Source organism: Pogona vitticeps, chromosome 3 (genome assembly GCF_051106095.1).
Source record: "Pogona vitticeps strain Pit_001003342236 chromosome 3, PviZW2.1, whole genome shotgun sequence".
NCBI classification, from domain to species: domain Eukaryota; kingdom Metazoa; phylum Chordata; class Lepidosauria; order Squamata; family Agamidae; genus Pogona; species Pogona vitticeps.
In genome coordinates this window covers 255638227-255663383 of record NC_135785.1, presented here as the reverse complement: position 1 = coordinate 255663383, position 25157 = coordinate 255638227, and the positions used below count along the sequence as shown (strand labels likewise).

The following is a 25157-nucleotide window of genomic DNA, read 5'->3' as shown; positions in this document are numbered from 1 at the left end:
GGGAAGAATTCCCCGTAACTTTTTAAAAATTGCAAATCTCTTCCCCCCCCCCCCCAGGAGAAGTAGAGATGGGGCAGAAAAGTTCAGCTGGTCTTTGTGAAGGGAGGGAGGGAGGGAGGGAAAGAGGGAGGGGCGGCCGGGTTCCCCAAGCGGGGTGGGGCGGGGTGGGGGCGCTTGCGGGAGTGGGGGGGGCGGGGGAGAGAAGGGGAGGGGCCACAGAGTGGCCGGGGAAAAAAAGGGGGTGGCTAGGGAGCGCGACCCATGGCGCCTGCGCCGCAGGACCGGCTGCTGCTTCGCCCGGAACGTTTGCTCCGCTCACCTCGCCGCTCGCCCCCCATCGGCTCGCCTGCGCGCCCGGGCCGGTGCGCCCAAGTTTGTTCGTTGGTTTGTTTGTTTGTTTGGGGGGGGTGAGAAAGAGGGGGAGCTCCGGGGTGGCACCTGCGGGGCGTTTTCCAGCTGCTCACCCTGCAAACCTTACTTGGTTTTTTTTTAAAATTCGGATTCGGATCGGTGCCTTGGAGAAGGGGGGGGGGGAAGAGCCGCCTGCCCCATAGGCTAGCCATCGGGGCGTAGAGGGCATCGCTGCCGGTTGTGGGGCCAGAAGGAAGGCTGGTGGGGGGAAAACCAAAGAAACAGACACCATCAGCGGCGAAAACCTGGAAGGCATGGGACCGAAAGCCTTGTTCACCTGTCTGATGATGATGACGATGAAGAAGTTTTAAAAGTTTGCTTTCGGGGCAAAGAGCGCAACTTGCTGATGGTGGAGAGGTAAGTTTCGTCGGGTCGCTCCAGACCGAAGCGGCCGGTCCTGGCAGGGTTACTCGCGAGGAAGCCCGCACTGGGCACGGCCGGACAGAACTCCCCCAGTTAAGCAGGCGCGAGTGCTTTTTGCCCTCCAAAAGGCGAACGCTTCTAGGAGAGCGGCGGAAAGACAACGAAGCCCATGTGTGCGGGTCGGAGGGTAGAAATCTGCGTGAGTGTGTCGGGAAGGCACCGCTGTTCTGTCGGTGGTTGAGTGGGAGCGGGATCCTCCGAAGTTAGGGATGCTGGTATTTTTTTTCTGTTTTGGTGGGGAAACATTATTTCCCTTTTCAGAGTAAGTAGGCTTTTCCGAGCGTTTTTGGAAAGCTACTTTTTTGGACTGCAAAAAGGTTGCAGTTGCAATAATAATAATAATAATAATAATAATAATAATAATAATAATAATAATAATAATAATAATAATAATAATAATAATAATAATAATAATAATAATAATAATAATAATTTCCATGCTGCTGGCAGGATTCAAGAAAGCTACTTTTCATGGCATCCCTCGGTTTTGGATCTCTGGCACTGAACTGGAGGCAACCCAAAGGTTTTAGATCAGGTCCCTCTCAAAGGCTCTGCACCCACTGAGTTAAACTTTCATCGAGAATTGAACTCAATGGGTATTGGAAGTGGGCAGAGAAAGAGCTGCCCCTCCCAAAACTTTTCCACCCACCTGAACTTCAATTATCTTTGTCCGTTTAAGTGTACAGAACACCAGCCGGACAGAGATCTAGTGCCGGTCCAAGGCAATCACCTCTCCCGAATGGTTTCCCTTCTTCAGTGTAGAACTACAGGTTCCATAATCCCCCAGTCACTGGGCTGGCTGGCGATGATGAGCCTCGTACTCCAATGCCAGGGGTGGACAAGCTGCACGATAGTTCCTGACACTTTGAATCACTTTTTTCTTTCTCTCCCTGCTCCAAATTAATTAATGATGAATTAGGTCTATCCTGCTTCCCACCGGTGAGCACAAGCCCTTGTCCTCTCCCTCCCTATTTTACCTCCACAACAACCCTGTGAGGTAGGTCAGGGTGAGTCAGAACAACTGACCCCGGGTCGCTCTGTCTCAGTGGAGACGGGTGTGTAGATTTCCCACGTCTCAGCCCAATACCCTAACCACCACGCCATGCCATTATGACCCCTCTCTTTGGATTCTCCCAGATTCCACAGATATGGATTCTATTTAAATTAGTTTGTAGAAATGACTTCATAGAAGCTGATCTTCGAAGAATGTTCCCCTCTTAATCTCTTGGATGTAGGGGGGAATTTTATGAAGGTGCCTCTGAGGAAATAACTTCTGTGCAGTACATGAAATAAGCAAATCTCTGTCTCTTTTTTGCATCATTAACATGTGTTTCTGCCAACCACGGCATACTGTACCTCTGTCCAAACTGAAACTTGCAAAACTTTGCCAGGAGATATACATCTTTTCCCCTTTTACCAGATTTGATCTCTGTAATGGGAAAAGAAAGCCATTGGTGAAACAAGCCCAATTTCTTATTAAATGTACCTTTACAACCAGCATTAAAGAAAGAATTTTGGTTATCAAATAATTGGCATTAAGAATATGATCCCGGCCAAGATCAAAGCAGCCTCCCAGTGCTTGTGACATGAGCGCTGGACACATGATTTCCTTTGATCCTCTTTTAGGAGCTAAGGGTGTGAGCTGAGAAGTTCTTGGGTCAAATCTCCGTTGCAGCCGAAAACTCACTATACGGCCTCAGTAAAGGCTGGGTTTCCTCTGTTTCTATTCTGACCTAGCTTACTAAATTATTGTGAAAAATCTGCCTGCTGTAGCAGGTTGGACTTGAAGAGTACTGCATAGCTGGTAGAGAGAGGTCAGACAGAAGATGGTGCCCACCAATAAATCTCCCAGTTTATCGCCAAGACTGAAAGCACAGGGTGAACTTTCCAGCTGTGGCTTAGCAAGCATAAGAAGCACCTGGCACACTTTAAATATGTAGTGTGAATCTCAGTGTTATTAAACAACTTACTAAACGCCCTTGGAATGCCTTCGTCTAAAGGCAGGGTAACCGTAAGCATAGAAGAAAGAACTCTATGTCAATGGTACAGCCTGTAATTTGCTTGGACAAGGTCTCCGGGTATCTCCAGTTAAGGCTAGGAATAACTTCTGCTTGAATCCCCAGATCGCTGCTGCCAGTCCGTGCTGACAATATTAGGGTACTGAGATATGGCCAGCTGCCTGTGCTCCTGGGTTTTGCTGCATCACATTGTCTGCATGACTCTCCAGTTAAAAGGATCAACAGCAGATAATGGGAAGATATCTCATTTGGACTAGGCCATGTGGAGAAATAATCTGAGTTGGGGTTACACAGCATATTCTAACCCGGAGAAGCATAAATGGAGGTTTGCACAGCAGTTCGTGGAGTAGGGGACTGGACACGTACAATAATACACGACAGATGCTAGGGAATTGTTTGTTAGCTGTGGTGTCCCGGGAATCTATCTGCACCCTGATGGTTCTGCTTCACATTCGATGTCTTTCTTGAGGTATTACTGGGTTCTTGCCAAGCATCCATTCCTGGACAATTAACTCCAGGTTTTTTTTCATCTAACAGTAGAAACTGACAAGGCAGCAGCTTTGCAATTAGAAGCAGAACTTGCTTAAGAAGGCATGGAGATATGATTATTCTCTAGCTGTAGTTATGCACTTTTGCAAGTTGTAGGTTAGCTAGCTTTTGTTTAGCGATTTTGCACTGCAAGATAAATACCAGGGTTCGATGGTGTGAGTATTATGAAAACACGGCAGATGTGCACAATAAATTGAGCAAGGTATCCACTTTGTTACTCCAGCTATATTCTGATGTCCCACAGGCAACAACTGGCTCAACTGTTGCTGTGGCCACTTGCTAGAAGTGCTGAGGAGATTCTCCACCTACAATACATTCAAGCTGTGTGTTTGATCAGCTACACCATGTCCTAAATATTACACTTCAGATGAAACATAAATATGAAGAAATAGGAAGCACAGGCTAGGACCTCCTGTTCCTCCATATCATTGTCAGCTCTAAAACACCTCTTAAACTCCACGTTCTGTGTCTCAGGAATTGCTGAAGAAGCAAACCTGTTTCTAAAAACTAGCAGTTCAGAATTCAGAGTGCACAGAGGCTCTTGTAACTGCATGATCTTTCAAAGGAAACCATTCCCTGCATATAAACAACTAGCTGCTAAGCAGAACAGTTCAAATCCAGCTCCTTCCCAGATACACTAGATTTCTATATGCATGGGTTTTTAAAAATGCTTTTTGTTTGTGGCAATACCACACATCCAATCACAGGCACTGTAGATGAGAAACAGATCGAGCACTTCAGTTGCCGTTTGTGCGAAAGAGCACATCTGCAGCATGTAAACCGTGTGACAAACCCAGACCTACTGGGATCTGCCACACGTTAACTAAGCTGCCACCAACCATTCCCTGTAAGAAGTCACACAGACCAGGGATGGATTTTCAAACAATAAAAAGAATAAGGTTTATTTAAATACACACAGGGAAAAATAAAACGATCAGGTGAATAAGATAAAGTAACGTGGCTTACTCTCATTCATACATGCATACAGTTTGGTTCACACAGAACCCTTAACTTGAAGCACAGACCCTGAACCTATCAGTTCTGGCTAACCAACAGACACCTGAACCTATCAGGTTGGTACTCTGACACACAGTAGTACCCTGTCTGACACACAGACTCCCACACCAGCTTCTTCTTCCCAGCTGCTGCTTCTTCACATCCCAGCGTCTCCTTCTCCACACAGGCTTCACCTATATATACAGTACAGCCCCTCCTCCTGATGTCCCGCCTTCCACTCCCCATAGGATGGAACTTTCCCTCCAAACCCATGACAGACAGGTAACATCAGTGCTGTATGTAACACCTCCCCTCTTTATAAGTTGTTTTGTAGGGGGAAAGCTAAGGTGCTTTTCACCAAAAAACAACCTGGATAAAACACACAACAACAGTTATACATACCATATCATACTTACTTATACTTACATTCTAAGTTAACCATAGCAATTAGGCATTTAAACATTTACCATATACATTACATCAATTTACCTTTATTCATACAAACCAAGTTCAAAAAACAGGTACATTTAACTTTTTGTCAACATATATACATAGTCCATGTTTCTTTCGCCGTCTTCATTCTTCAGGTCTTCTTGACAAGGCGTCAGCAACACAGTTCACTGACCCTCTGACCACCTTCACTTCAAAGTCATAGTCCTGTAGGTTTAAAGCCCACCTCATAAGTTTGCTATTGTGGGTTTTCATTGTCTTTAACCATTGCAATGGTGAATGGTCAGTGCACAGAACAAAATGTCTTCCCCAGATGTAAGGCTTGGCCTTCTGGATCGTGTAGACTATGGCCAAACACTCCTTCTCCACGGTTGCCAAATGTCTCTCACCTTTTTGAAGTTTCCTACTCAGGTAGGACACTGGATGCTGGTCACCATTCTCATCCTCCTGGCACAGAACTGCTCCTACCCCGCTGTCAGACGCATCGGTGTAGATGATGAACTCCCGGTTGAAGTCTGGAGCCCGCAGCACTGGATACTGGACGAGCGCCTCCTTCAACCTCTGGAACGCCTCCTCACAGTCGCAGGTCCACGGGATGCAGTCATCAGTCTTCTTCCTCGTCAGATCGGTCAGCGGAGCCGCAATCTCGCTAAACCTCGGGACGAACTCTCTGCAGTAGCCCACCAACCCAAGAAATGATTTGACCTTTTTCTTGGTGTTGGGTCTAGGCCAATCACGGACAGCTTCTCTCTTGGCCTCTAGGGGTTTTATCACTCCTCCCCCTACCAAGTGACCCAAGTATTTTATTTCTGGGCTACCCAGCTGCAGTTTGTTTTCTTTGCAGGGCCTGGGCCAAAGCACTTCCTCCCCTGGGTCAAAGCGCCTCTCCCCGGCTCTCTGGTCATCCCTAGCTTTCTTTCTGACCTTTTGAGCTTGCAGGGTCTCTGCTGCTAGCTCTAGGTTTCTCTTTAGGTCTTTCCTTAAAGAGTCTATGTATGTCACAACGTCTTGTGGGTCATCCTGGGTGATCTGCTCCCAATTTTGTTTGATCAAATCAAGGGGCCCTTTCACCCTTCTCCCAAATAAAAGTTCAAATGGACTGAACCCGGTACTGGCTTGTGGCACTGATCGATAAGCAAACAAAAGGGATTGCAGCTTCTGGTCCCAATTGTTTGGATTCTCTGCCAAGTAAGCCCTAATCATGCGCATTAGAGTCCCATTGAACTTCTCAGTTAACCCATTACTTTCAGGATGATAAGCAGTGGTTTCCTTGTGCTTAATTCCACAGATTTGCCATAAGCGTTTCATGAGCTTTGATGTGAACGATGCGCCCAAATCTGTGATTATCTCTGAGGCAAATCCCATCCTGGACATATACCCCACCAAGGCATCTGCCACTGTGTTAGTTTCAATGTTAGTCAAGGGTATGGCTTCAGGGTACCTCGTGGCATGGTCCACAATGGTGAGAATGAACCTGTTCCCCCTCTTTGTGGCCTTGGGCAAAGGTCCCACAATATCCACCCCTATGCATTTGAACGGAGTGTCAATCACAGGCAAAGGGCACAACTTTGCTTTGGTCCTGTCGCGGCTATTCCCCTGCCTTTGACACACATCACATTGTTTACAGAACTCCCTGATCTGCTTCCCTATGTCAGGCCAGTAGAAATTCTGTGTGATTCTCTGCTGTGTTTTGTTCACCCCTAAGTGCGCAGCAAACACGTCAGAGTGCCCCCTTTGTAAGATCATGGGGCGATACTTTTCAGGTACCACCAGCTGACTTCTGATCCCATCTCCCCCTTTTGAGATATTCCTCAGGGTCTCTCTATATAAAATCCCCTTTTTCTCCAGAAATCTCACTGGGGTTTCAGGTGTCAGCTGGGCGTCAGTCACTTGTTCAAAACACTTTTGGAGAGTGGCGTCTGCCTTTTGCTCCTGTCCAAATCTGCTGTCTGTGGTTAAGGTTTCCACCACAGCTTCTGAACTCCCCTCTGCTTCCGTCTCTGGCTCATCATTACCCCCTTGAACTGTCCCCGTGGTGGCTTGTGAACGTGTAATCACTAGCACCCTTTTCACATGTTCAGCCAGGTCATTTCCCACGAGCACGGCTGCTGGCAGAGTCGATGAAATCGCTAGCCGCCAAACTCCCCTCCAGCCTTGAAAGTTGACAGGTACCTCCGCGACTGGCAGTGAGATTATCTGCCCCTCAATCCCTGCCACCTTCATGCTCTCATTTGGGATTACATACTCCCTAGGAATAATATCTGGATGGCACAGGGTCACCTGGGAACAAGTGTCCCGCAGCCCCCTATACTGACGGTCAAGTATTCCTACGTCCACCCCTGCTGTCTCAAACAACTGAGAATCTGTTCTCACGAGCAAGCATCGCTTGACCTCCCCAAGAGGACCATTTTCCTCAGCCTGATCAGCAGATGTAGCTGTTCCAGATTGAGTCGCCATGGCAACAGGCTCCCTCAGTGACAATGAGCCCCGCTCTTTCTGGACACAGAACACAGCTTTTGGCTTGGTTCCACTAGAATCCTGAGGCACCATTCCTTTTAGCTGCTTTAATTTCTCACACTCTGAGATTAGATGGCCCTTTCCCTGACAGAAATAACATTTTCTGGTGTATTTTGAGTCTTTCTCATCCTGCTTTGGTTTTCCCTCCAAAATCTGAGGTCTTGGTTTCATGTCTGAGGGCTTCCCTTCACCATGGGCCCCTCCCCCTTGCTGGCTTTTCCCTGGTCCCTGAGAGTACTTGCTGTAGGTTTCTTTAGGTTTTCCTACAGATTTCTCCTCACCTAAGGGCTTTCTTATCTGGTGAATAAAATCTGCAATCTCGGCGGCTTCTGCCACAGATTTTGGTTTCCTTTCCCTCACCTGGAATTTCAATTCCCCATGCAGGACTGAATAGAACTGTTCCAGCGCTATCAAATCTTTAAGCTGTTGAAAGGTCTCTGTCCCCTCCTGAGATAGCCATTTCTCAAGCAGCCTCACCAATTGGGCCCCCACTTGGGTAAAAGTCTGCTCTGGCTTTTTGGTGATTGACCTAAATCTTTGTCTCAGCTGTTCCGCATTTATCCCATGTCTTGCAAACACCAGTTTTTTAAACTCTGCAAAATCTTTCATCAGTTCCTCAGGCATCTCGGCATAGACCTCAGCCAGGCTACCACTGATTAAAGATCGCATGATGGTCATCTTCTCAGTTTCCCTCACTGAGAAGTCCACAAACGCTCTTTCCACTAAGGAAAAGAACACCTCAGGACAATCTCCCTTGTGGTACACAGGGAATTTCTTCAGGTCAGCCTTAGACAATTGGCCTCCCTCAGAATCCCTATTGTTATTATTGTTCTGGTTCATCAGTTCCAATTTTTTTAATTCAAACGCCATTCTTTCTTTTTCCAGAGCAATTTTCTCTCTCTCCCTCTCCCTTTCAAACGCCATTTTCTCTCTCTCCAATCTTTCTTCTCTTTCCATTTGCCTTTGTTTCTCTTCCCTTTCTATTTCCCTCATCCTCAGTTCATGCTGTTGGGCTATGAGCAATTTTCTGAGTTCTGGGTTCTGTTCTCCCGTGCTGTCACCTTGCACTGAGCCAAATTCATCCTCAGAACCTTGGTCCACCTGGGGGTCTTTCACTTCACCCATTTCTGCCATCTGGCTTCGAGTCAAGGGCATAATCCCCCCTCAGAACAGGCTGCTTTAAAAAGTCAAGCCTCAAAATAAAACGACCACTTTTTTTTTTCTTCTTGCCTCAGAACCAGCCTTCTATAGATTGCTGCTGTTCTTCAGCACTTAACTTGCAACTGTTGCAAGCCAGAGTCCAACCCCCCTCTGCTAGGCCTCTCAGCAGACAGGCTAGATCACTGTTACTTTACACAATTTTGCCTCAGCTTTTTTCCCGCCAAAACCAGGCTGCCTCAGAGCACCCTAATCTAGTCTCCCCAGTTGGCACGTTCTTCCACTAGCGCACCTCCCCGTGAGGTACACCTAGAAGATTACCTACGCGCCTCAGATTGTCCCTGACTAGACCCCCCTTGCTCTGGGCACACTTGCCAAGGCTTTGCTGGACCACTGGACAACTGGACCAGTCGTATCCCACCGCTGCCACCAATCAATGTGACAAACCCAGACCTACTGGGATCTGCCACACGTTAACTAAGCTGCCACCAACCATTCCCTGTAAGAAGTCACACAGACCAGGGATGGATTTTCAAACAATAAAAAGAATAAGGTTTATTTAAATACACACAGGGAAAAATAAAACGATCAGGTGAATAAGATAAAGTAACGTGGCTTACTCTCATTCATACATGCATACAGTTTGGTTCACACAGAACCCTTAACTTGAAGCACAGACCCTGAACCTATCAGTTCTGGCTAACCAACAGACACCTGAACCTATCAGGTTGGTACTCTGACACACAGTAGTACCCTGTCTGACACACAGACTCCCACACCAGCTTCTTCTTCCCAGCTGCTGCTTCTTCACATCCCAGCGTCTCCTTCTCCACACAGGCTTCACCTATATATACAGTACAGCCCCTCCTCCTGATGTCCCGCCTTCCACTCCCCATAGGATGGAACTTTCCCTCCAAACCCATGACAGACAGGTAACATCAGTGCTGTATGTAACAAACCGGACTGGCAATGATAGGATCAGTTTGAAGTTTCATTCCAAACACTGAAATTCTGCTGTTATCGGAAAGGAGTTTGCTTGTGGCTTCAGAGTGCAAGAGCACCATTGCACTGGCAGTCTTCGTTGTCGCTTGCCCTTAGTTTTATTTGGAAACTTTCAAAGGGTAGCATATAAAGCTATTTCTTTCGGAAGAAATTAATGTTTAACTTCTTATCTACTGATTGGTGAACACACCCAGTCTATGCTGCCCCGGGTCTCCCCCTGCCTCCGTTCCGTCTGGCCCAAAATAGCCGGATGTTTCTTTGTTCTTAGATTCTGATTGAAGACTGCAGAAGCCACACTGATTAAAAGCAAATGTCCGGCCAAAGTAACTCATTCTTTAATGAGGTAATGAAAGCCCTACCCAAGGCTGGGTGGCCAGGAGACTTGCAAATCCAACGCTGGAGTGGCTGTGTTGTACATACAGCTCATGCGAAAACAGCTGATTCACATCACGCTTGCGATGCTGGGGCACACCCAGGAGATATTTGCTCTTTCCACCAGCTGTAAAAAAATAAAGGTTCCTTTATTGCAAAGTAATCGGGGCTGCAGCATTCTGTAAGTCTTTGGAAGTCTCTTGGAATGTGTCTCAAGAAAGAAAGACCTTAATTTCAAATAGCCCCTTTGTGACAAGGATTATTGCCTGCATGTTCAACGCCACACAATTTGGATATGCTCTTATATGGCCTCAGCTGAAGAAACAAGGGCTATATAAGAGCATGCACATATTGGGGGTTGTTGCTTTCAGATGGGTGGAATTATTGGATTACAATTCTTGTTAAGTAAACATGAGCACAAAGACCTTCAAAAAATAGTGTTTCACAACTTTGACTGCAAGTACGCAAAGGTGTCTAAAGCCCTCGTCAGAGGCAGGCAAAAGAATTATACTGCCACGGCGAGATTGAACAGCTTGTGCCGTGTAAAAGCTTCCCAGTCTGCAAAGCGGATCTTGACATTTAGTCCAGTCGTGTACAACTCTATGGCGTGGTGCTCATCCCCGTTTCCAAGCGATAGAGCCAGTTTCCATGGCCACGTGGCCAGCACGACTAGACACAGAACACCATTACCTCCTCACCGTGGTGGTACCTATTTATCTACTTGTATTTTTACATGCTTTCGAACTGCTAGGTTGGCAGGAGCTGGGACAGGCGAGAGGAGCTCACACCGCTGTGTGGATTCAATCTTACGACTGCTGGTCTTCTGACCTTGTAGCACAGAGGCTTCTGTGGTTGAACCCGCAGCGCCACCACGTCCCTTAAGCGGATCTTAGTTCCCTGAAGTAGCTTCCTAAGCCTTAAACAGCTCTTTGTCTCTTATCCTCACCAACCCTAGATGACCACCTTTTGTCCGCCATTTTGTTTTTCTGTAGTTTCAGCGCCATCCCATTTATTGGTTAGCTCTTGTTTTGGGTTCAAATAGTTCTACAGTAGTTTTATTTTGGTTGTTTTGTTTATTATTGTAAACTGCCCAGAGTAGTGCTTTGTCACTAATGGGAAGCAGTTTACAAATTTAATCAATCAATCAACCAACCAATCACTGGTCAGTAGTTAGAAATAAGAAAAAAAAGGCAGTAGGCTGAGTGGAGAATCTTTGTGGGTCTGGAGTTCCTCGACCTTTAGAAGTATGATTCAAAACAACCACATAACCCCTGCTCGCACATTAGCAGAGCTCAGAATGTTGCATTATGAAAGGAATTTGCTGCACTCCTCATTACTGCTTGGCACTTCTTTATCTTTAGTCTGATTACACAAGTCTTTCATTGACAGTAATACCAGGGCAGGAAAATACTGAGAAATATTCGCTGGTTCCCTCTAGTGGCCAATTCTGATAATGCACTTCAGAAATATAAATCTGTTAAAAGCTTAACCAAGGAATGCTGTCAATTTATTTATACACAACGTTTTCCGCAATGAATTTTACTCACAGTGGTTCACAAAAGCAACTGATTGCAAGAGGAATTATACACTTGTACCCTAACGTGTATTTACTAATTATATGTTATCAAGTGGGTTCTGGGTTCTGGAGGCCTTCACCAGGGTTTCTTGGGTATAAAAGACTCAGTGGATGTGAGCCCACATGAAGAAAAAAAAAAGATCAACCCTGTGGTTCTGCCTCCCCTCCCCCCCCAAAAAAAAGAGAGAAAGAGAACATTTCTAATTTTGGTACCCTCTAAATTTTGCTATCTTGGGGCAATGGTCCCCTTTCCCCACCCTAGTTAATGCTGTGATCTCCCTCTAAGGAGAAGGCAAGTGGGGCTGTGGGGGGGGGGGGAGTCTGGAAAAGTTCTGGCCCTGCTGGTTAGGGGATTCTGGGAAACAGCGCTTCAGAAAGAATAGTGTTTCTAAGTGTTGGCTGAATGGAAGACAACTTGTGCCCATTGTTTTTGGCCATGACAGAGGCTAATGATTGGGAAAGGGGGAAAAATCTCATGATTGATGCCATCCGTGTACCTTTCAGGAGAGTCTGGTGAGATAAGGACCGTGCTGTTAAAGAGAAGCTTCTACGCTACTGAAGGAATATTTAAAGGGGAGGATTTAACTATCCGTCTATAATCACCATAAAAACATTTAAGAGTTTGTGTTGTTTGTGAGGAGGCAACGCATCATTAATAGTAAAAACTGAATGGAAGGTGGGGTTCTAATCTAATTATTCTGCCAGTGGAACATGTGGTTTAATTTGTTAACAGCTAATACAATTGGCCAATGATTCCCAACCTTGGGTTGTCAAGTGTTCTTGGACTATAACTCCCAGAATCCTTCACCGCTAGCTGTGTTGGCTAGAACCTCTGGGAGTTGTAATCCAAGGACATCTGGGGACTCAAGACTGGGAACCACTGATGTAGGTAAATAACTACTTGGCTGCTCCTCTATGAATTTTCCCTACATTATGAGACATGGAACTTTTCCAAAAGTTATTTATTTTCCTTTGTCCACACATTACAACTTAAGGTGTGTATGGACAGATGGGGCTAGTAATCTCTCCCTCTCTTTTTTGTAAATGTAGATTTAAAGTGTTCAACTATGATCAGGGTGGCTTTAGATAAGGTTCCCATAAATGACACCACTGACCTTATGAATTTACATGCTGAACTATCATGCCCTTCCGCAGCCTCGTTTCGTCATTTCATCGTTTTGTCGTGTCCGACTCTTCATGACCCCATGGACCAGAGCACGCCAGGCCCTCCTGTCTTCCACCACCTCCCAGAGTTGGGTCAAAATCATGTTGGTTGCTTCAATGACACTGTCCAACCATCTCATTCTCTGTCGTTCCCTTCTCCTCTTGCCTTCACACTTTCCCAACATCTTGGTCTTTTCCAGGGAGTCTTCTCTTCTCATGAGAAGGCCAAAGTAATGGAGCCTCAGCTTCTGGATCTGTCCTTCCAGTGAGCACTCAGGCTTGATTTCCTTTAGAATGGATAGGTTTGTTCTCCTTGCAGTCCAGGGGACTCTCAAGAGCTTCCTCCAGCACCACAATTCAAAAGCATCAATTCTGCAGCCTAGGGCCTCCTAAATGTATAGGACTACAACCTCCATTATCCCTGGTAGAACAGTGATACTGGTTGGGGTGGGGATTTGGAGTTATAACCCAGTACGTTATGAGAGTGTCAGCTTGTTGGTGGTTTATCAGATGCTGTTTGCTCAAGAGGCTCAGGATAGCAAACATGCACCCCCCACCATATCTTATATGGACAGCAACTCTATAAGTTTATGTGGGTCAGCTGAGAGATGATGGCTGACCTGAGATGGTCAAAGAAGCCCAGTGACAACATGAAATGTAGGAACACACGGAAGTGTTTTGAATCAGACTGTTGATCCACCGTGCCTAGATTTAGGCTTGCAAACTAAGCACATTCCAGGTGTTTCCCACTTTAGCTCTCCTAAGCCTCCAGCCAGCATGGCCAATGGTTAGGGATTCTGGAATCTCTTTTCCAAAAAAATTGGTAGTTACCTGGTTGCCTATCCCTGATCTAGCCAATAAGTGCTAACCAACAGTTTTCTGAAATTTCAGGGGGTCATCTTTTTCCAGCACTTTGTTGCTTTTTTTGGGGGGCTTGAAATTCAGCCCTGGACTTGACTTCCACTATCCAGTCTAATATTTAGTCCTCTTCACCAGCTTGGAAGAGATGTGGTGGCACTACGGGTTAAACCGCAGACGTCTCTGTGCTGTATGGTCAGAAGACCAGCAGTCGTAAGATTGAATCCACGTGATGGAGGGAGCTCCCGTCGCTTGTCCCAGCTCCTGCCAACCTAGCCATTCGAAATTTATTTATTTATTTATTTGATTTATACCCCGCCTATCTGGCCCACCAGACCACTCTAGGCGGCTTGGAAAGCATGTAAAAATGTGAGTCAATAAATAGGTACCACCTCAGTGGGAAGGTAACAATGTTCCGTGTCTAGTCGCGCTGGCCACGTGACCATGGAAACTGTCTTCGGACAAACGCTGGCTCTACGGCTTGGAAACAGGGATGAGCACCACATCCTTGAGTTGGTCACGACTGGAGTAAATGTCAAGGGGAACCTTTGCCTTTACCTTTACTACCAGCTTGGAGCTTGATGTATTGTAGCAGTTCTCAGTGTGAGGTAGCTGCTTTTTGGAACAAACACAAATCATAGAATCATGGAGCTGGAAGGGGCTCATAAAACCATTGAGTCCAACCCTCTGCTCGATTCAGGAATATAAATCAAAGGATATCTGTCAAGTGGTTGTCTAAGTTTCTCTTGCATGCCTCCAAATATTGGAGCACTCACGACCTCCTGAGGTCACTGGTTCCATTGTCATACTGCTCCAACAGTTAAGAAGTTTTTAAAAATATATTCAGCCGAAATCTGGCTTCCTGGAGCTTGAGCCCAAAGACCAAAGAATTATGACCTTTTTAAGGCTGATAAGTTAATTTAGTGTGAGCTTTTGTGGATGCAGTCCCTTATGGTTGAGGAAATGGATTTCAATCACACTGTGCCACCTTGCTTTGTTTGTGTTATTGTGCTATAGGTCATCATGATGGGCACCAATATTATCAGAGATGAGGATGATTATGATGATGGAAGTTGTGGATGACTGCAAATACAGCAGGTAGTAGAGGGGGGGAAGCCTAAATGATCATTTAAGTGGAGAAAAATTACTTACGGCAGTGATAACGAAGAATATTTTCAACATAACAGAAACAAAGGCTCAATATAAAAAACAACAATTTGAAAATAAATTAAACAGCTGAAAAAATAAACCACTACATGGGCAACACCTGAGAAATATTGATGGAAAGCGTGATCGTAATTCAACATGGGCATTGCGAAAACTGGGGACCCTTAAGAGAGAAACTGAAGGTTTGATCTTTGTTGCATAAGAACAAGCACTCCAAACCAACATGATGAAAGCTAAGATTCAAGGTGTTAGTGCTAACAGCAAATCTTGACTATGCCGAGAAAAGGATGAAACTGTGTCACACCTCATCTGCGAATGTCCAAAGATTGCACAAACAGATCACAAAGACGTGATAGAGTGACAAAGTTAGTGCACTGGTCATTATACAAAAAAATATAACTTGCCAGCCTCCAAAAACCCATGGGAACATCAGGTAGAGGTGGTGTCAGAAAATGAGGAAGTCAAGATCTTGTGGGATTTCCAGATACAAATTGATAGACACCTTGAACATAACACACCAACATAGTAGTAACAGAATGAAGGAAGGTCTGTATCGACCTTGCAATTCCAGGGGATGCCAGAATTGAAAATAAAGAATTGGAAAAACTAACAAAATATGGAGATCTGGCAATCGAAATACCTCGCCTCAGGAAGAAACGCACTTCAGTGGTCTCTGCAGTCATTGGGGCTTTGGGAACAGTATCAAGAAACTTCACACAGTACTATAAGCAGTTGCAGATCTCAGAAATCACCAGAGCTACAAAAACCATCAATATTAGGAACAGCGCACATACTGTGCCGATACTTAACAGACACTTAGGTTTTTGATTAAAACTTGTATCTGTTATAGAATACCAGTCAATGTTGTTATAATTTCAATTGACTGGCATTTTTGGGTAATAATTATTATTATAATGGATCCCAAAATATGCTCCTTTCGTGGTGGGATGGAGAATCCAAATTGTTGTTTGAAAGGAGAGGGGGGGGGGAGAGGGAAGGAAGGTGAACATGACTAAGCGATTCCTAAAGTAGCTGCCAACTAGTGACAAAAATAACACAGCAATCCCCTTGCTTTTTCCGTGTGAGTGCATTGTAGCCAATGTGCCCAAATACCTGTTGCCTTTCTGATATTTTTGGCCAGATGCCCCAGGCTGGGTACTCTCGCTGTCACCTTCGGTTTTTCCAGCCTGTCTCCTCTCTTAAGCCTCAAATTAGCAGGGATTTGCGGAGGAGGAGCAGGCTCTAGATCAGGCTTGTCCAACCTTGGCCCTCCAGATGTTCTTGGACTTCAACTCCCAGAAATCCTGGCCAGCAGAGGTGGTGGTGAAGGCTTCTGGGAGCTGTAGTCTAAGAACATCTGGAGGGCCAAGGTTGGACAAGCCTGCTCTAGATGCTCGGCGCTTTCCATCCCCGATGGACTGAGTCTTAATGTATGTGCAGCTCCGGTTTGAAATGGGTGCCAAAGCTTCTCATCATCTGTCCGGTCCCCTTTAGCCCCCCCCCTCGACTGTGTTTTTTAACCTGCTGTCTCACAGCCAAGGAAAGCTGTTCAGATATTTTGGCAAGGACGGAAACTGTGCTTGGATTTCACGTTTTGTAATTTGTTTTAATTGTTTCTGGCTTTTTGCCCTACCGGGGGTGGGGGGGAATTGTCTTCATTGCAACATGTAATGGAGACTTTTCTTTTCACCCAAGGGTTTCCCCCCCTCTTCCTGCATGTTACGGGACTTGTGTCTCATTAGCGGGTTTCAGTGAACACCTCCTAAATAGTGACGTTCTAAAATATTGTAGCAGTTTCACCTAGATTCTGTTTTTTAAAAGGTAGTTTGTGGTTTTTTCTTTCCTACGCTCTTGGAAAAAGAACCCCTGCTTTTTCCATGTCGTATTCCTGAAATGGGGATAGAACCGCTTGTATTTCTTCCAGATGGAAAGACAGCACACGCCCACGGGGTCCCCCGTCAATGCAGGACCTAGTATTTTATTGCAGTCAAATCCCGTCAAATATTCCATCTGGTCAGGAACGCTGTAGTGCAATGATACCTGAATCGGGTGCCGCAGGGAAACAGTCCTGCTGAATGTGACCTGCATCAAAATGTTGACGGCGCCACAATTTTCCTGTTCACTGAACTAGCCACAGCCTTCCTGTGATCCTTCATTCCCTTTCCCCTTGCCCAGTTTTGATTCTTCATTACATTTGTAGCCCACAATTCCTTCAGGGAGCCAGAAGGACTCAAGAGAGTTTTATCACCCGATGGATATTTAAACTCAGATCTCCAAAGTCCCAAATCAATACAGTGGTGCCTCACTAGACAATGATAATCTGTTCCATTGAAATCGCTGTTTACCAAAATCATCGTCTAGCGAAAAGCATTTCCCCATTGGAATGCATTGAAACCTGTTTAATGCGTTCCAATGGGGAAGAATCGTTGTTGTCTAGCAAAGATCGGCCATAGGAAAGCTGCTTTGTGAACTGCTGATCAGCTGTTTAAATCGCTGTCTTGCGAAGCTTAGGTCCCGAAAACACCTGTTTTGCGAGCATGGAGGGAGCTGTCAAAAACATTGTCTAGTGAAAATCGGTTTGCGAACCAGGGACCAAATATTGTCCAGCGAAATTCCCCCACAGGAATCACTGTTTTGCGAATCACTATAGCGATTGCAAAAAGTCATTGTCTAGCGAAAAAACTGTCATGCGGGGTAACTGTATAGTGAGGCACCACTGTATTCTTAATATGACATTGCACCAGCTGTGCACCCTGTTCTTGTTTTTATTAAGTGCTGTCAAGTCACCTCCGACTTATGGAGACCTTATGAATGACAGCTATGTAAAATGACCTCTCTTCAACAGCCCTGTTGTGCTCTTCGAAACTCAACCCTGTGGCTTCCTTTAGGGAGTCAGTCCATCTGGTATTTGGGCTTCCTCTTTTCCTGCTGCCTTCCGCTTTTCCCAGCATTAGTGTCTTTTCCAGAGAATCCTGCTTTCTCATGGTGTGCCCAAAGTAGAACAGCCTCAGTTTTGACATTTTTGCCTCCAGAGGTTGTTCAGGCTTGATTTGCTCCACTGGTCCATCTTTCTGGCACTCCAAGATTCATCTATCTGGTCCTCCAGAGGCAGCTCCCAGAGGAGGCAGGGCAAGGAAGCCAAGATGCTGTCTCCAAAGGGACACCTGCCCGAGTGGGCAGGGCACCGACTGCCAGGCACCTGCTGCAGTAGAAAACAAACTAGCACGATGGTGGAATTCTGGGAGTTGTAGTCAAAAGAGATCAAGTTTCCAAGCTCTGGTGCCTGGACACAAAGGGACAAGGGAGTGGACTCCCCTCCACTCCCCTGCCCCCAAAAGTGAAGCAGTTGGAGGTGGAAAAAATAAGTGGAGCACTTTGTCAACACCTGGAGGACAATCCTTGCTTTGCACAGCTGTGGCCATCCTCGGCAGGGGCTGGTTGTCTTCTGCTCCTCCGAGACATTTCAGGAATGATGCTAAGCTGCTTTAGCCATTGTTGATTTAACCTCAGCCTGGTTTAAATAATGCATAAGCTGCGTCTAATGGCCCTGATTTGTTTGGATAACCCTGATAGGCAGTGGGCAACTTTCCCTTTCTGCCTTTCCTCCAGGCGACAGTTTGGCTCCAGCCTGGCTGGTAATTCAACATTTTTCACAATAGTGCAGTAATGCTTGCTGTTCTATATGGCTGAATCTCTCTCCTTTTCCCCTCTCTTTCTCTGTCTGTTTTATTTAGTTATTTATTGAATAGCCTGCTTGTATTGCAAGATCTTGGGGAGGGGGAAGGGGGGGGAATCACACAGCTGTATTAAATATTTTGTGCAGATCCATAAAATATGGATATAAAATATGGCTTTGGAAAAAGTAATTAGAGATATGATTAGAAATGAACGGTGCTTGGTTTAGTTTTGTAATGTTTTTAATTTCCTGTGCAAGGTGGGGAGTAGTGTGTCTACACTAGACAGTTATACTAGTTCAATACCTGTTACTCCTTTAAAACAAATGTCATCACCATCCTCAGAAATTAAGTTTTTTTGTTTGATGAAGCACTTAGAACCTTCTGCTGCAGCATTAGAGATCTCCAATAGCAGATCTGACATCTTTCACCAAACTAGAATCCCTGGAATTCCATACGATGGAGGCAAGGTAGTTAAAGTGGTAACAAACTGCAGTAACAACTTTGTTTTTCTATACAAATCTGAAAGTGTAGGAGTGCATGCCATTTGCCCTGCAAGTGAAATATGCCGGAAGCAGAATAAATAAGATCATGGCTTATATTGAGTCCATTGAGATGGGTTTTAAACATATGTATATATTTTATCTCAGCTGCCTCCCTCTGGACAAGATCTAAACAAGACCATGTCTCTCTTGCTGTTCCTTTGTTTCTACCACATGGCGCATTTTGTCACTACGTGTCCAAGGGAAGCTGTTTGAGCTAGTGGGCTGCCATGCAGCTTTCCTCCGCATGGCACTCGCCCCCTGGATCTTTAGCAATGCAGATCCCATGATCCCCAGTTGGAATGGCTAACGAGGACTGTGGAAGTTGTAGTTGAATAAACATGGAGATATCAGGTTGGGGCATGGACAGTGTGTTGGAACATGTCTTCACCAGACAGCTGATTTTGGAAGCTAAGCAGGGTGGAGCCTGGTCAGGAGATGTGTGCATGAGGAATATAAACCATCTCCAGGAGCAGCGAAGAAATAATCTTGCCTGAAATCTTGGATAGCTACTGCCAGTCAGAGGTGACAGTGCTCAGTTTAATGAATCAACAGTGTGATTCAGGATATGGAAATTTCTTATATTACCATGTTCCCAAATCTGGGTTTAAATCACTGCCAAGCAGTGGCCTTGGGCTGGACTGTCTGTATCAGCCCAAACTGTTATCAGTAGTGCCCTTGTAAAAATTTAGAGACTGGATCACACTGAATCAGGAAAAAAAATGCATTGAGCCCAGTGTGTTTTAGTTGGGTTTCTCCTTCAGTCCTGCTGTTTGAAGAGGCATTTCTAGAGACACTGGATGTTCAGCCTGTTGTTCAGTCCAGGCTCTGACACATAGGATATGACATCTTTGATCTAGGAGTGTCCAGGCTAATGTGAAGAAAAGCCTGACACCAGGTCCCATGTCAGAAAGCTCTTGCTGTTAAAGATGTTCATCCCCATGCTGTGCCTCAATCAGCTTTCCTGCAGTTCATTCCAGTGCTGGCTGGTGAGTCCAGTTTTTTTGTTCTCCAGGGTTTAGATGGATACTTAGCGGTGTTGGGCTGTTTTGGAGGTGTGCTTCAGCACCTTGGAGAGTTCCTGAGAAAGGGCCAAGTGAATATGTAGGACAGGTATACAGCCCCTGCAGGGATGGAGTGACAGACGACCACCTCTGATGGTTCAGCAGAGAAGTAGTCTGTCTCATCTTGTGTATGGTCATCCTTTAGATATTTGAAGGCCACATTTTTATCTCTATAGAGACAAATTTTAATCTACAGTGGTGCCCCGCATAGCGACAATAATCCAGTCCGAAAAAATCGTCGCTATACGGATTCATCGCTATGCGGGGCAAAAAAACCCATAGGAACACATTAAAACATGTTTAATGTGTTCCTATGGGAAAAAAACTCACCTTTAAGCGAAAATCCTCCATCTGGCCGCCATTTTGAGTGCCTCTAAAGCGAAGCAACACAGCGGGCAGCCATTTTGGAACCGCCGATCAGCTGTGCTTTGGCTCTCTCTCTCTCTCTCTCTCTCTCTCTCTCTCTCTCTCTCTCTCTCCACCCCTTGCAGGTCCAGCCTGGGCTGGGAGACTGAGGCACCGCGCTGCCACAGCCAGGGTGGCAGTGCGGTGCCTCAGTCTCCCTGCCCAGGCTGGAGTTGCGAGGGGAGAGAGAGAGAGCGCCCCGAAGTACAGCTGGTCGGCGGTTCCAAAATGGCCACCCACTGTGTTGCCTCGCTTTAGAGGCACCGAAAATGGCGGCCGGATGGAGGATTTTCGCTTAAAGGTGAGTTTCATAAAGTTATATTGCCATAACTAAGGATTGCTTTGTTTGCACATTATTGTTATTTTGACTGTACATTGATTGTTTACGCACTGATAATCATGAGAATTGTTCATGCCTTCCACAGGTTGATGTTCACCATGCTGGGTCTACCTACTCTTCTCTTACTCCTGGGGGCTGTCAATGGTGCTATACCTCCTCGTGCTCACTGGAAGCCAACTTGGCCGACCTACAAGGTCCCGGTCATCGTGCCACAGTTGACTATAAATTTAGACAAGCCACAGTTTGATGCAGAAGCCAAGCTAGAAGTGGTGTCGCCTTGTGGCCCATCCTGCCACAAGCGTTCTCCCCTGCCCACCTACGAGGAGGTGAAGGACTATTTGTCCTATGAGACTCTGTACTCCAATGGTTCACGCACGGAGACGGAAGTTGGCATTTACATCATTACCGGCAGCAACAGCGGGTCCCAAAGCCGGTCTCGGACCAAGAGACAGATCTACGGATACGACACAAGGTTTAACATTTTTGGCAAGGACTTCCTGCTGAACTATCCCTTCTCCACTTCCGTGAAGTTGTCCACGGGCTGCACCGGAACATTAGTGGCAGAGAAGCACGTCCTGACAGCCGCTCACTGCATTCACGATGGCAAAAGTTATGTCAAGGGAGCCAAGAAACTAAGGGTGGGGTTCCTGAGGCCCAAACTGAAAGATGGTAGCAAAGGGGCAAACGTCAGCAGCTCCCCAGAGCCGGAGAGAATGAAATTCCAATGGATCCGTGTCAAACGGACCCATGTCCCCAAAGGATGGCTCAAAGGGAATGCCAACGACATTGGCATGGATTATGACTATGCCCTGTTGGAGCTGAAGAAGCCTCACAAGAGAAAGTTCATGAAAATAGGAGTCAGCCCATCCGCCAGGCAGTTACCTGGCGGAAGGATCCATTTCTCAGGCTACGACAACGACCGGCCCGGGAACCTGGTTTACCGTTTCTGCGATGTCAGAGATGAGACCTACGATCTCTTATATCAGCAATGCGATGCCCAGCCGGGGGCCAGTGGTTCCGGAGTTTATGTCAGGATGTGGAAGAGGCAGCACCATAAATGGGAACGTAAAATTATTGGGATTTTTTCTGGACACCAGTGGGTGGACACCAATGGGTCCCCCCAGGACTTCAACGTGGCCGTCCGCATCACCCCCCTCAAATACGCACAGATCTGTTACTGGATCACAGGCAATTATCAGGAATGTAGAGAAGGCTAAAGTCCATGAACATTCCAGCACCGTCATGGCTGGTTATTTGTGGGGGGGGGGCAAGGCGGCAGGGGTGGGGGGAGCGGAAGGAAACCCACACTCTTCTATATTGCCAATCTGTATGCATTTCTCTTTTAAAAATACTTGGATGCAGGAATTAACAGGGATGTCTGCAGTATTTATGAAGGTAATTTGTGTTAATTAATAAATACAGCTAGAGATGTGTATTTGGCAAAGAGAGGTGGACAAGCTCTAGATACAGGAGAGTTCTGGATCTGGGAGAACCATGTCCTTCCTCCACCACTCGACAAGCTTCTCAGTTCTTTCTCATGGCTGTAGCCTTCTTCCTTTTGCATATTTTCTGTCTTACAACATTTCTGCATTGGCACAAAATCTACAGGATTGAAACTGCCTTAAATGCCTTCATTATCCTTTTGCCACTTTCCTGGGGTGGACGGTGCTACTTGACCAGCCCTCTGACATGATGCACAATGTTGGTAGAGTCTTCACCGTGGCAAGTGTGGCCATGTAGCATTCCTCAATGCCACATCCAGAGTTTTTACAAGAGTATTCATTCCTACATTCCCATTCTGAGCAACGAAACTCACAGCCGGGATGGGCAGAGCTTGGAAAAGCTGTTTCTTGGGCTACCTTTCTCAGAATTCTGTAGTCAACATAGAATTCTGGAAGCTCTAATTCAGAAATGTAGCTTTTCCAATTTTGGACCTGTTATGTGTAGCAGTGGGCTTTTTTGTGTGTGGTGCTCTTCGGAGCACGAATGTAAGAGAAGAAAATCCTTCAACTGATGCTCTAAGATGGGGGGGGGGGGGGTAACAGTAAACATACCACTTTCTGAATGTATTTAATAATGTGAGCTATATCATAAGAAGGCTTCTATTCTAAAATATGTTCCATTTTAGCAACAGTGTGAGCTGTTTCAAGCAGCTCTTATATTTAGAGGTGGACACGTGCCATGATCTGGTGGGAGTGCAAAATATGTGCAAAAAGTGTAATTAACTCCTGAATTTAGTTTCTTAAGGATCTCAGGTTAATATCAAATTGATCAAGTACACTATACAAAAAAAGTACTCGTTTTGTTCATACGCACAACCATTTCCTCAGAAAACTGAAACCTCTTCTGCTTTAAACCCACAACTGTTTCGTTTTTCAGATTATAGTTCAGATTGCCTTTTTGTCAATCACAAATCTACTCCATCCCCTTAAATTTGGAGCTGTGCTGAGCACTGATTGGTCGGTCCTGGGGCTCATTTTGTAGAGCTAGCCAGAGACAGCAGCGGCCCCTCTCAATCCCAAACGCACCTGACCCAGCCTCAAAACAGCTTTCTAGGGCAAAAATAATCTGTATAATTTACACCTTTATTGTACATTGCAGTTGTTGAGGAGGGAAGTCTGTCTAATGGGGGAATGGACCTGAGCCGTCAGCAGGAAATGATGTGTGGCTCCCATTTCCAGATAGGGTGGAGTGCAAGCTTTAAGAGAAAGTGCATTTGTAATCCATAGAGCAACAGGTACAGATTGCATAAAAATATGTGGTTTGTGGCTCCTGATATCTCAGAAATGGGTGGAATTGCCAGAGGAGATTTCAGTGATCAAAGATCAAGGTTTTTCAGCCCCCCTCTTATAGCTTCTTGTCCTTTCCTACAGTGGGGAGAATAAATATTGCAAATAAAGAAAGAGGACTAATCTTTCTGTAATTTGTACAGTTTGTAAAATCTGATTGCTTTTTGTTTTGGGATGAAGAATTCTGAATCCTATTTAGCCCTTGTCGCCTTGAGTATGCTTTCTACATTTAGATGGGGGTTGCAGAATGGAAGAAGACATCAAGAAGGAACGCAGAACCTGCACAACTGAAGTTCTAAGAGCAAACCTTTGCTTTCTTCATTTCTTCCCTCCACCATTTATTGATAAAGATGTTGCCGTGTCTTAGTGGTAGAGCATCTGCTTGGCTGTCTAAATATTCCAGGTTGAGATACTCTTTGTAAAAGATCTCCGCGAGCTGGTCTTTCAAACACATTCTGAGGAAGAGAATGTGCTACTGGGGGCAGAGCTTGGACTTGTTAATCAGGGGAGGTGAGAACAGATTCCAGACTCCCAGCCACCATGATCCATGACCAATCTGCAGGTTATGGTCAACAAACAAAGAAACAAAAAAACCTGGGCCAAATCATCTTACTTAGGTACACTGACATAGCGCAGTGTAACTTTGGTGGTGAATTGCTCCATGTTAAGAAATCACTAGACACATTACAGTTGCATTTATTACTCAGTGCGCAACTGATCATGTCTACGGGTTTTTTTTTAACTTGAGACAATTCACCTCCAGAAGTTACATCATTTGTGCAGCTATGCAAGAGGATTTTGGCCTCTGACTTGAGGGGCCAGTAATTTGAGTTAGAGGTACTAACAAAAGATAGTGTGGTGGGAATATCTGTGGAGGAGACGAAAGAATGAGACAGGAACTCTACTCCAGCCACATTGAGATTGAGATTATGTGTCCAGTGTTGGTTCAGATGAAAATAAATTTTCCTTGTACCTAGTGGCGTTGTCAGTGTTGCACTGGAGCCAAAGCTGATGGGACCAAAATCCTGTAACTTTTTGATGAAGAGAAATCTACTCCCTCTGGCCTTAGTTGCCTAGACCTCACTTTAGGCTGCAGAGAGTATAGTGGTGCCTCGCTTAACAAGCGCCCCGGTTAACAACGAAATCGCATAGTGATTTGGTTTTTGCAATCGCAAAAGCGATCGCATTGCGATGTTTGAAATGGGAAAAACATTGCTTTGCGATGATCGGTAAGCTGTTTTGCTTACTGATTTTCGCATAGTGATGTTTTCTCAACAGCTGATCGCGGTTCCAAAATGGCAGCCAGGTAAAAAACATGGCCGCCCGCTGTGTGTTGGGACGGATTCCTCGCATACCGGGCAGCGAAAATGGCCGCCGTATGGAGGATTTTCACTTAAAGGTAAGTTTTTTGCCCATAGGAACGCATTGAAGGTGTTTCAATGCATTCCTATGGGCTTTTTAAAATCGCTTAGCGATGTTTTCGGTTAGTGGCGATTTTTGCTGCACTGATTAACATCGCTAAGCGAGGCACCACTATATAGGAATTTTCTGGATTATTGTTGTGAGCCGTCTCTATTTTAATGCAATGCATTTTGAGGGCAGTTTGGTTCTGAATGGGCAATAAAAACCCATTAAATGTGCAAAAGACCTGCTCCTGGTACAGACGAACACAGCAAGAACTG

The 25157-nt window shown here is 45.6% G+C and overlaps 2 protein-coding genes across 2 annotated transcripts in view; one reads left to right on the top strand and one right to left on the bottom strand.

Annotated features, from left to right (window-relative positions):
* The first annotated feature begins 230 nt into the window (after positions 1-230).
* Positions 231-23598, top strand: PRSS23 (serine protease 23). The gene is made up of 2 exons (XM_072993549.2): positions 231-768; positions 20772-23598. Exons 1-2 carry the CDS (start codon positions 758-760, stop codon positions 21901-21903), a joined length of 1143 nt encoding a protein of 380 aa, XP_072849650.2. The 5' UTR covers positions 231-757; the 3' UTR covers positions 21904-23598.
* Positions 4273-25157, bottom strand: part of LOC144588092 (uncharacterized) — a 94331-nt gene continuing 73446 nt past the window's right edge. Inside the window, exon 2 of the mRNA XM_078390143.1 lies at positions 4273-8575. Within this exon, the coding sequence (XP_078246269.1) occupies positions 4974-8519 (3546 nt within the window). The 5' untranslated portion in view covers positions 8520-8575 and the 3' untranslated portion in view covers positions 4273-4973. The remainder of the gene's footprint in view (positions 8576-25157) is intronic.